A 13114-nucleotide genomic window follows, 5' to 3' on the forward strand; every position below is an offset into this window, starting at 1 on the left:
TTTCTACAAAAAGCATTTATCAGTGTCACAGGTTTGTGGACTGTGGAATTACAGGTTTTACAGATGGTCCCCTTGTTTCTGTACTTCAGTTAAGGAAGTCCCTGGCTTAGAGCACATGTAGTTCAAGCCAGAACAGCAGACAAAATACCTAAACCATTGGAAATTCAACAGTGTTAACCTTGAAATCTGTATTGATCCATGCGTAATTCCACTGAGACCTTTTTTTTCACTAAAGTTTGAGACAACAGGGCTTGAACACCAAATTTTCTTAGTTTGGGCAAGTGTGTTGGCCAGGCACTAGGCCAAGGGCCAGGCCTTAGGCAAAAGTCTCTTTTGGCATTAAAAACAGGTTATTTGCAGCTCTCCTGGTCTCAGATTTGGGCAACTGAAAAAAAATTTTTTTTTTACATCAGGACCATAAAAAATTTATTTTGGGGGCACCTGACTGGCTCAGTCAGTAGAGCAAGTGACCCTTGATATCAGAGTTTTTTTTGTTTTGGTTTTGGGTTTGGGTTTTTTTCAGAGTTTATTCTCAGCATTTGATATCAGAGTTTTTGTTTTTTTTTAAAGATTTTATTTATTTATTTGACAGAGAGAGATCACAAATAGGCAGAGAGACAGACAGAGAGAGAGATGAGGAGAAGCAGGCTCCCTGCTGAGCAGAGAGCCCAATGCGGGACTCGATCCCAGGCCCCTGGGATCATGACCTGAGCCGAAGGCAGAGGCTTAACCCACTGAGCCACCCAGGCGCCCTGATATCAGAGTTTTACAGTCAAGCTCCACCCATGTTGGGTGTAGAGAGGACTTAAAAATAAAATTAAAGTTTCTTTTGGAGGGAAATAATTGACAAGAAAGCAATGACAGCATTTTACCTTCCCAATAACTTGGTCCCAAAATAAGATACAATTCTTTCCAGATTGCATGGAACTAGCTATAGATGTGATAGTAGTAGCTTTTCTTGGATTATGGCTGGAGTGTCTAACACAGGCTCTTTTATGGAAAGGGAGGTATAGACTTTAATCCCAAAATACCATTTTAATAAGGAGAAGGCAATACTTAAGTAGCCACTGCCCAGTCTGTAACGCAGTCCTCATCTTTTAAAGATGAGCTTCATCTCTCCAACATTAGTACATGAGAAGTGAGGACTTAATTTTAATGAGACATTTACTACTAAATCCCACTCGTAAGAAGCAAGGGCTGTGCATGGTTGTTTAAATCTTTTCATTTGAATCTTGGTCATTAAAGAAAAGTTAACTGACACATGTAAACCTAAAAACTAAAACTAAATATGCTTACTTCTAATAAGTACAAAGTAATCTAACTTTCTTACTAAAAAGGATGTGTTGAAACCAAATTTGATTCTAAACAATTGCCAGTATGATTACAATTCCACCTTTCCCAAAGTAAGGATAATCCCAGTGACAATCATTAGAGAATTTCTTTCAGTTTTATTGAGATATAACTGACATACAGCAATGTGTAAGATATAACTGACATACAGCACACCATAATAACTTACATATACTGCAAAATGACAACCACAATGGGTTGTCAACCTACCCTCCTAGACAGATACCCAGGAAAAGGTATTTTTCCTTGTGATGAGAACTTCCGGGATCCATTCTCAGTAACTTTCAAGAACTTTCAGGATCCACTCTCTTCGCAGCTTTCAAGGTTACCATACAGCAGGTATCAAATCACAGTCGTCATTGTTGTCCATTATATCCCTAGTATGTATATTTCTCATAACTAGAAGTTTGTAGCTTTTGATCTCCTTCATCCAATCCCCCCACCCCAGCCCCAGGAAATTTCTTATATAGGGTCCAACATAATGAGTGAAGTTAAAAAATCTAAATTTCTGTGGATAGGTATGTACATGTACCCTCATCTTCATCAGAGCACCCCATAGCACAGCTCCCTGGAGGAAGAGTACACTTTACAAAGCCCTTACAGTTTTTATATTCCCAGCATCAGACTTGACCTACTGTTCCAACAAAATTAACTTATAACCTACATATTTTTCAACATTTATTATCCAGTTTGTTAATGGGTTTTGTTTTCTTGTACAACTGAAAAATTATGGCACTTTAAAACCCTACAACAATTTCTTCATTATTGGTAGTTAAATATGTTTAATTTTATAATTTCTAAAAATTCCTAGATAACAACATTTTATTCAAAATTGCAATATCATTAATTGGCACAATTTTGCCACCTGCTGGCCTTAAGATTATGTTCATTTTCAGCTACTTTGATTTCATTTCAATCATTTTATTATAAACATCAACCAACAGTATATATACACACAAACATGTTTAAAATGTATACATAGTCCTTATATGCAGACACACACCCCACACAAACTCTGTATCTAAGTGTGATTTTGATCATTGTAAAGTACACATAAAAGTATTCTTACACATTTAAGGATAATTATTCAGTTTATTCTTATAAGTTAAGTTGGTTTTTCTCTTATTCAACAAAGGTAATGTCTATTCTAGGTTAGATTCATAATGAGAGGGAGAGGCTGTTCCGTTGTTTTAAAAGTTACATCTGTTGTTATGTGATGATGACCTTACAGCATAAAAAAATATTTTATTCCTCAATTAATTTTTAACTTAATATTGTACAAATATTCCACCAACTTCAACTTGGAAGGTGTTGGGTCGGTGGGCTCCGGGAGTGCAGGAGGAACAATAGAAATGACCCTCGGCTCTGCTCCGAAGGCTCCCGGAGTGCAGGAAGAGCAATGGAAATGACCTCCCCGGGGTCTCGCCTCTGTCTTCCAGCCTAGCCCCCCTCCTTAACCCTTGACGCTCCCGCCAAAAGGATGTATGCCCAGGTCACGTCTCCATAGGTAACACGATACCTATGCAGGAGACAGATAAAAGACGCCCGCCAACTCCCTCCCAGCGCGACTTCCCCCACTCTGCTTTCCGGAGTCTCAGAACCTCGCCCGAGGGTGCCCACCTCCTCCCGGTGCAACTTTCTTGGCTCCCCTTCTCCTGAGCCCTGAAACTTCACTGGAGAGTGCCTTTAATAAACCTTGCCTTGCACCCACTTCGCCTGGTGTCGTGTTTATCTTGCCTATAAAACCTTAACAGAAGGGATTTTCATTTCTAAACAATCATTTTTCTCACACATGAACATAGTAAATATTTGCCAGCACATATAAAATTAATACATGTCACATGATATATTTTATATTCATATTGTCTCAAAAATATCCTTTTTACTAGCTAGTGTTTTAAGGATGATGCTTGCTTTTTAAGTTTATAGGTCATTCCGGGGAAAGTCTGTGATGTTTAATAGTATCTAAAAGGATCCAGTGAGGAAAACAAAGGTTAAAATGGATCTTCAATGTCTCTTCATTAATTTAATTCTCTTGGGATATAGAAAATTCTGGGAAAGTCTATGAAATGAAAGGTTTCACTGTTTTCAGGTGGTGATTAATATGCCACAGTAGTCCTAAAGCAGTTTTTCTCAACTTGCTGTTTCCCAAAATCAGAATAAATGAGTGGCTTGAAGGAAAAAGAGTTGACAATAATATGGCCACCAAATTGACCTGAGAATTCTGCAGCAAAACAAAAATCCAACCTGTTAATAGGATGGAAGAAAAATGAACCGTGGAGAGGAAAAGGAAAGACATCACCATTTTCATGGCCCTTTGATGGGCCTCTGTATTGAAGTCCCTAGAGCAGTTCTGTTGCACATTCCTGGTATGTCGCCTCAGGGAAAGAAACAAAAGGAGCAGGGAGGCCAGAGACAGAAGAAAGGGGATTAAGTAGGTGAAACTGAAAACAATCAAGCTGTAAAGATTCAGAGTTTTACTTACATTTAGGGACCAAGTTGAGTTTCTTTTGTAGCTTTGATAGACATTAACCAAGAAATTACTAGATGTATCTATTAATTCAAAGTTGCAAAACAATAAGAGTAAAGACCCCAGGGGAAGCACGAGTAGGACTCTGCTAATTCTCCTCCTCAGCCAGGTGAAACAGGAGTGGGAGAAATTGGCTATTTTAAAGAAGTAGAAGACACTTAGACAGGTGGCAAACCAAGTAGCTAGGTGATTGCTTAGTGTCCAAAAACTATTAACGAATTTTGCTATATTATCAATGGTATACAGATGCGGCCACACCACCATTAAATATGAATCTAACAGTATTATGCAAAGAAGAACGATTCTGGAGATAGCCAGGCTGGTGAGAATGCAGTCAGCTGATGAGAGCTTTTGACCCTTCACCCAGTCAATGCAGTTAACTAGTACAATGAAACTGTTCCCCAACATTCCAGTTAGGAATCCGCCTGTGGCTGCTATCAGAAAAGCATTTTCAATTCCAGATGGCATTTCTGCAGAAAGAATCCAGAAAGTTGGTTCTATGTCTCGGACTTTTTGGTTGTCAAAATGTTGTAGAATAAAATCCAGTCTGATACTTTCCACTTTTATATGAAAAAGGCTCAGATACTGCCTCACTTAACTTCCCGAAAGATCCTTCTCTTATTCGAGCTGTGGCTCTGAAGTATACACAAGGAGATCCAGTCTCACAGATTTAAATGAAAAACTTTAACATAACTTCCAATGAGCAACTGATTTCCAAATTAAACAGTAAATGTCCCCACTCATCATTGGCACTGACTGCAGTTTTCCACTTGTGAGGATATCCGGAAGAATAAAGTCCAATATGCAAATATGCAAATGTGAGACAGATTTCTTTACACTGATTTGCACTTTCCTTGTCACCTGAAAATGCCATTTGGATCCAGGTTTCTTAATTTTAATAGCACTGTCTAAAAATAAACCTGCAATACAGGCATTATTCATTAATTCCATTCAATAAAATCCATAATAGTTCAAATACTATTGTGGATGAAATAAGAGAAGCAACATTATGGAGCTCACAGAGTATTAGAAAAAGCAACATTAAGTAAACTATGACTATAGAATGTGACAAAAGTTTGACCGCAATGCAACTGCAACTAAGAGGAGAGTCCCATAAAAGTCAACATTCTTCTACTTTGTTCCTCTACAACTTCTACAGTCAATAGTTCATTCTGGTTTTATAACGAGAGTGACAACTGGCTTGGATCTTGAAACTTCTTAGGATTTCTTTCTTTCTTTTTTTTTTTTTTTAAAGATTTTATTTATTTATTTGACAGAGAGAGATCACAAGCAGGCAGAGAGGCAGGCAGAGAGAGAGAGAGAGAGAGCAAAGCAGGCTCCCTGCTGTGCAGAGCGCCCGATGCAGGGCTCGATTTCAGGACCCTGAGATCATGACCCAAGCCGAAGGCAGTGACTTAACCCACTGAACCACCCAGGCGCCCCGCTTCTTAGGATTTCTTGAAATAGATAAAAGGGAATTGTTTTCCAGAATGATATAAAAGCATATGCCAAGACACCAAAATCGGACCTATTGGAGCTATTACTTTGGATTTTTGAGCTTTGTTGTCAGTAAGTTACTGCCTATTTAATTCTGAATAAGCTCTTGTCAGCTGAGAGGGAAAATATAGTAGGAAATAAACCTGAAGGGGTAGGGGAGTAGGAGGGAGGTTCTCCTTTTCATTAATTCTGCTTTTGGTTAAAGACTTCATTCCATCAAAAATTGTTACAGTAAAATAAAGTTTGTTTTTTTGTTTTGACAAACATGTAACAATGGTCTTTCAATCTTGACGGCAAGGCTATCCCTCTTATCTAGAGAACTCTAGTTATATACATGTGTGCATATATATATATACACACACACATACACATTATTATTAATTAATTATTAATATAGTAATAATATATATTGATACCTATCAGCCAACCCCAGGGATTCTGACTTAATTGGTCTGGCATATATTGTGGACACTCATTAAGAATTCCTTGATATATGCCTTAAAGAACCTTCTAAACCCAGACAAAACTCTTTGTACCCACAGCCATAAATCTATGAAGATTCTCCAGGAATTAGACAGGAATTTTGCCCACTTGCCCTCCGATGATGCATTCCCCACTCAGCCAATTTTGACCCTGGCAATAAATTACCTGTTTTGTATTGGTCTCAGACTATCAGTGGTGATGCTCTAGATTACCCGTGCCCGAGGCTCTCACCTGGGCCCTCACTACCCATGTGGGCCCCCACAGACTTGTCCCCACCAGAGTCCCACATAGCCGAGGTGTCGCTGTGGTAGAGTAGGCACTTAGCTGGGCGTCATTAGGATGCCTCAAGGCCAGCAAAGGGGGAGTCAAGGCCTTTGCCTTTGGCTCAGTTCATGATCCTGGGATCCTGGGATCCAGCCAGGCATCGAGCTCCCTGCTCAGTGGGGAAACTGCTTCATCTTCTCCCTCTGCAAACACCCCATCCCCCCAATTCCCACCCTCTCCCGCCCCTCTCATGCTCATACTCTCTCTCTCTCAAATAAATAAATAAAATCTTTTAAAAAGGAAAAACAAGGTTTATTATTCACAAGTCCTGGAGGATGCACGGAGCAAGCCAAGGACTACATAGGGAAGTCATGGGGAGCTGAGAGGAGCACAGACCTGGTGTTCTGTTTTTATTTACATTGGGAGTGGGTGCCTAGGATTTTATAAGCTCATACTTTACTGACAAATTTATTTTATTTTTAAAATCTTCTTTATTGGGGCGCCTGGGTGGCTCAGTGGTTAAGCCTCTGCCTTCAGCTCAGGTCATGATCGCAGGGTCCTGGGATTGAGCCCCGCATCAGGCTCTCTGCTTCGCGGGGAGCCTGCTTCCTCCTCTCCCTCTGCCTGCCTCTCTGCCTACTTGTGATCTCTGTCAAATAAATAAATAAAATTTTTTTTAAAATCTTCTTTATTTGAGAGGGGGACAGCTAGAGCACACGCATGAGCAGGGGGAGGGGCAGAAAGAGAACGAGGCTCCCCTCTGAGCCCGGAGCCCAATGCAGGTATACATCCGAGGACCCTGGGATCATGACCTGAGCCAAAGGCAAACACTTAACCAACTGAGACACCCAAGCACCCCTTTAAAACATAACGTTGTTAACTAGGACTTGGGAAGGGAAAAGTGGGGTCATGCAAGCAGTCAGTTATCTAGGTTACTCAGGGCTCTCTAAAAGGGGAACTTCATGGGTGGGAGTGGCCTGGCTTCTTAACTCGATGTTCTCCTGGAAGCTGTGTACCAGCTCGCAGTATGTTTGTTCAAGACGGATGTCTCTTCAATGGATATCTTGGCAATCAAAAACTTTTTACTTCGGGCATGTACACCACATAATCTTAGCTAACATGTACCTCCATGATGACCTTAAGCTCTGTGAGAGAAGGGACTGTTTTGCTGTCAACTGATCTATTCCAATTCCTAGAACACGGAGGGCCTGGCAAATAGTAGGCCCTCACTAACTATTTGTTAGGTGAATGAATGCTGACTTGGTATTAACCCTATTGGGAGCACAGCAAAAGGGAAAATGAGTAAGACTAGACTGTGAAACTAGTATAAGAACAAGAAAAGAAAGCAACTCTTTAAAACTGGGGAAAATGTCATGAGATACGAACTCATGCACAATTTCTGTTACTAACCCTGCAATAACCAACACTGCTCTCCAGCCATCCTGGCTCAAACCAGAAGTCATACAGAGTCCTAAATCCTTGCAGGAGGTGGGGGCCTTTGACCTTCTCTTCACGGAAGAGACTACTTCCAGTGGAGGGAGTTGGAGATGGATTGAAAACTCTGTATTTGGTGGCAGGAAACCAAGAAGACTATAGAGATCACGGATGTTTTCAGAAATGCTCTGCATGGTGTAGAAAGCTACCCGACAGTAAGGCTCCATTGGTAAATATGGTTCAGCAGGGACAGAACCCACGTAGCAACAAGTTAGCCAACAGACACTTAGTCAGTACAGAATACTCGAGTTCATAGTTACACTGAAGAAGAGACACAATCAAAAGGATATAATAACAAGGATAAAAATCACAAGTGCTATATGCTATGAGTGGAATTCAAAGTCCAGGCTCCCATTTTTAAAAACCCGCATAACTACAAATTTGTCTCTGCTCCTGGGTTGAACTGCCTTAATATTCTTCATTCTTAAAATGGTTGCATCATACGCCATAAAGAAAGTCTTGTTGTATATGTAAATATAAGGGATATCATTCCAAAATGTTTGGGCAGATAACAATCAAATTTATGTATATGCTGCAGGGACCATCCAAAATACCTAGTCTAAACTTCCAAAGATAAATACAATTTAAATAAGAAAATCTATGAATATTGATTTTATAATTATCAGTTGAAAAAGTGACATTTCTCCTAAAGAGAAAATACACTCAGAAATCTACTTTGGCCTAAGTCAAATGGGAGTAGTACTTATATAGTGATGAACTACTGCTTACGTGAATGTAAATACAGGTGATCCAACTGAATGTTTTTGGACTTCTGTCATTTGGCTTGATTTCTCCCTGTTCCCTCCCTGTGTCTGTGACCTCTCCAGTGGTGGTGGTGGGGGGGGACATACCTAGGTTCTCAGTTTGGCTCTTTCCATTGACTTTCCCTCCCTATGGCCATAGGTTTACATCCCCTAATATCCTCCGAGAAGGCAGCGACCTATGTTCCCCTAGCTGTGATGCTCCCTTGTAGACTTTTGTTTCACTTAGCATATGCCTTTAATTTTCAAAACTGAAGGCTTTGTTTGCTTGAGTGTTTATTTGTTTGTTTGTTTGTTTGTTTTCCCTCAAAATCCTTAGAGGGCAGACATCCCCAAGGGCTCTTCCTCCTGACAAACCTAAGACAGGGCCAGTGTAATTAACCTCCGCAGAGGCGAACACTGGTCTCAGGCTTAAAGTAAGACTGGCTGGGCATTTCTATAGTCTTCTGAGGCTGCATTTATATTGATGGGGGGTGGGGAACAGAAGGTAAAATTAAAAAGCCGTAGTCTACGATACAGGATTTAGTGTACAAGGGACAAAAATGTTCACCTGTATATGTTTTTCAAATGCTTCAAACTTTTCAAATCAATTTGTTCTTGTGAAGATTGGTCTTAAGGTTCTGAATGGGAGATAGATAACTCTAGACAACGTATCTAGGGTCTCGAATGACAGAATTGCAACAGGCCGTGTGATGGTGCTAATGTCCTTTAAAAGTGTTCCTGGCTCAGAGGAGATGGGGTCTAATCAAGATATTGCTGGGAGAAGCCACCTACTAACAACAGACAAACCACCTCAGACACTGAGGAAATTCATGTGCCTTTCTCTGAGATCTACCTGACAGACACATTCACTGGAGTTCAAGAAAGATGTCTTGCTGTGCTTGATGTAGGTCTTATCAGATGCCTCCAGCACTAGACCTAAGGATCCAAGATAAGACTATTTCAGCAATAAGTTATTTGTTCCCTCCTATAAATCGCCTAGGTGGACAAACTGATATAAGCAGTGATTACACCAGATTTTTCTAAAAAGGATTTTTATTTATTTATTTGTCAGAGAGAGAGCACAAGCAGGGGGAGCAGCAGGCAGAGGGAGAAGCAAACTCTCCCCTGAGCAAGGAGCCCGACATGGGACTCCATCCCAGGACCCTGTGATCATGACCTGAGCCGAAGACACATGCTTAACTGACTGAGCCACCCAGGTGTCCATACACCAGATTCTTTAAATGAACATTTATCTGGTGGGTAAGAAAGATAGTTAATGAGAAATCAGTGACAATCTCCATCAGTGAATTTCTCCAACTTTGGTTCCAGAGTAGAATAGAATTACCAGTATTTCTTCCCCAGGTTGTATGAGACTGGCAACACACGAGTTGGGAGTGGCTCTTCTCAGCTGGTGGTTCAGCGGTTACTGCGTCCCCCACAAAGTCTCTTGTTATGGGGAAAGTAGAGGTGCAGGGCTGAATCTCACTTGCTATTCAAATATACAGATTACAATATGTCAACTGCAATAACCCCAGCCCATGACCCTGTCTTCCCTTGCTAGTTCTTTGCTGTATTTTTTTGTCAAGAACAGGGCCCTGTTCCTTAGAGTTCCATCTCCCTTGATTTGTTGTATTAGCATGGACTTACTCCTAGTTAAACACTGATATACCCCTGAGGCCCACTTATTAGAAAAAAGAGCTGTTCATAAATTGGTTAGATTACTTTATCTTGCCTACCAAAGAAAAGTTTCATAATTTGGTTACCATCTTATAAAGAGTATGTGATTATCTCTAAATCATGCATATGAAAGGATATCAAAACCAAAACAAACTCAATATCTGAATCCAAATGTTCATTTTGCTCAATTTGCATATTCCCTTTTACCAAGGCCAGATAATTAAAGTGACAATACTGTTAGTGCCCAAAATAATACACATACATTTTCTTTTGTAAAACAGAAATTACTTGGTAAAAAGAGTAAAAATTTTCTTATCTTTAAAACCATTATCCACATCATTATTGTTACTGATACACAGAAGCACCACCTAGGCTAGATGTGTTTGCGGTTTAGTTTTCTACATACGGTGAGACAGGACAGGGAAAAAATGTTAATAATTCTTGCATCATTCTCAGCTTCAGGACACTGTGCTAGAGCAGTGCCCATACCTATGGCTCCCTCAAGATTGATTTACAGCCTGCACATTTATCATCATTTAATTACACCCTCCTGTTTCTTTAACACAATCTAAAGAATACATCAAAGGTAAACCCTAAGAAAGAAGTCTTCATTTATTTAATATTTTTTATAAACATATAATGTATTATTAACCCCAGGGGTACAGGTCTGTGAATCGCCAGGTTTACATACTTCACAGCACTCACCATAGCACATACCCTCCCCAATGTCCATAAGAAGTCTTCATTTTTAAACAATTCCATTATACATACGTGCACAGCCTCTGTATGATATAATCTATACCATCATATTCAAAATTTTATAGTAAACTTTCCCACCTTTAACCTTATTTATAATTTGCCATTACCTTATCTAAATTTAATTATAGTCATAACAGCACCATATACATATGCTCCAACATTTACACCAAACATATGGTGTTTTTATAAATTTTGCTTTCTATGCCTTCCTTATTGACCTGTTTCTATTTGTTTCTCAAAGAACTCTAGTAATCAGATTGCAACAAAATATATGTGCACAAACAGGAGCACCATCATTCTCAAAATGTAATTATGGTCTTTTCATAGTTGCAATGAGTGTGATGTTAAATTATGGAATAATTTTTGTATTTTTAATTCTATTACACAGCATGATAGAAATATCAATATCTACACTCTGAAAATAATATTGTATATCCTGGAATTTAGCAAAATTAATAAGTGCCACTCTTGGCATTTATTACACCAAAATTACAAAATTACTTTGTAATTACAAAATTACTTATCACATCAAAAATTCTTATGATTTGGGATTTCAAATTAAGATTAGCATTACAAGCATGAGTTTCCAGTTTATTTTATTTTGCACTGTGACTATTATTTCCTAACATCTCGTTCCCATATTAGCTATAAGATAATGACAACAATGAAAAGCTTTTTCATAAAAAAAAAAAAAATTAGACCTTCAACCTATGAGGTCATCTTTTTCCCATCTATGACTTTAGTTGTTCAATTAACTTTCTTATCAAAAAGTTATAGTTCATCTACCTAGTGAATTTTGTAATTTATCTCACTTTCTAAAACACGACATGCCTCTTGCCCCCATACAAGTTACAATTACATATATCTGTTGCATATAAAATTAAATAATCTAAGTTCTCTTTGAAAGGATATTTGAGATTTTAAAATATTGGTAACCGATGTTTTAAATAAAAGTGAATACTTTTAAATTATATTGGCTGACCATGTGTCAGTTATCACCAAAAGCAACCTGTTTAGGAAAAATTTCAATGATGTTCAACAATATTTAAAGGAACCCTCCCCCCAAAAAGCCAGTTGAAGTGAAATTGATTCTCAGATGCCTCAGTCTTCATCATTGGAAAGGCTCTGGAAGGTTTATCTGTAAAGATGAAATTGTTTTTTCTCTTTTCAGGAAGCTTTTAAGATGCCACAGAACATTCAAGGCTGTCTGTCTTAGCCTGCTGTTTCCCAGAATCAAAATTAATGAGTGGCCTGAGGGAAAGATGTATACAGCCAACATGATAAACTTTGCGCTCTTGTTGTTCCAAAATAAAAAAAGGATCCAATTTGACAACTGTATAGACAAAAAATGAACTGTGAAAAGGAAGAGGAAAGACACCACCATTTTAATGGCCTTTTTATGGGCCTGCATGCTGAAGTCCCTGGAGCCCATCGAGTTGAGCTTCAAATTCCTGATGTGTTTTACCAACGACAGAAATAAAAGAAGCAATGAGATCAGGGACAGAACAATAGGAATGATATAGGAAATACTAAGAAGAACTAGGGTTTTAATATAAGAAGTTTTACTTTCATTTATATGTAAGGTCAGATTACTTTCATCCATTGCATGGATATTCCAGAAGAAATCATTAAATGTTTCTAGCAATAGAAGGTCAAACAGTAAAATGAACAAAGAAAATACAAGAATTGCAAGAACCACTCTGTTCATTCTCCACCTCAGCCAGAGGAAAAGGGAATGGGAGAACTGAGCTATCTTAAAGAGGTAGAAAATGCTGAGGCAGGTAGTAAACCAGGTGGACAAATGATTAGTTATTCTCCAAAGCAAAGTAACAGGTTTTGCTAGTTTATGAGTGGAATAGAAAGGTGGACTTAGTCCCATCATAAATGATTCAAACGATGACACCAACAGCTGCGAGATTCTGGAGATTGCCAAGCAAGTGAGGATGAAGTCAGCTAAAGAGATCTCTCGGTTCCTGACCCATTCAGAGCAGTTTACCAGTCCAATAAACACATTCCCCAACATTCCAATTATGAATTCTGCTGTCAACAGTGTGAGAAAGATTGTATCCAATCCAGCTAACATTTCCACAGGAAAAGGAAATCCAAACTTCTAGTACAGTGTCACATTAATAAATTTATAATCAAGCTCTTTCAGAATAGCATCCATTTCTGGTAGTTATCTTCACCATCCTTACTGCAATTCCAATCTTAAGCAGGACGTCCTGCTGTTGGATCCGTCTCATATACATATATATTTAAGGAAATTTTTCTGCTTTAATTGTAATGCCAACTTAATCCAGTAAGATCTGCTAAATAG

The 13114-nt window shown here is 38.9% G+C and overlaps 2 protein-coding genes across 2 annotated transcripts; both read right to left on the reverse strand.

Annotated features, from left to right (window-relative positions):
* Positions 1–3412: 3412 nt before the first annotated feature.
* Positions 3413–4348, reverse strand: LOC132020607 (taste receptor type 2 member 42-like). The gene has a single exon (XM_059404749.1). The coding sequence runs from the start codon at positions 4346–4348 to the stop codon at positions 3413–3415; it is 936 nt and encodes a 311-aa protein (XP_059260732.1).
* A 7560-nt stretch (positions 4349–11908) lies between these two features.
* LOC132020608 (taste receptor type 2 member 42-like) lies at positions 11909–12880 on the reverse strand. The gene has a single exon (XM_059404750.1). The coding sequence runs from the start codon at positions 12878–12880 to the stop codon at positions 11909–11911; it is 972 nt and encodes a 323-aa protein (XP_059260733.1).
* Between the last annotated feature and the right edge of the window lie 234 nt (positions 12881–13114).

The sequence above is a fragment of the Mustela nigripes genome, chromosome 6, assembly GCF_022355385.1.
Source record: "Mustela nigripes isolate SB6536 chromosome 6, MUSNIG.SB6536, whole genome shotgun sequence".
NCBI classification, from domain to species: domain Eukaryota; kingdom Metazoa; phylum Chordata; class Mammalia; order Carnivora; family Mustelidae; genus Mustela; species Mustela nigripes.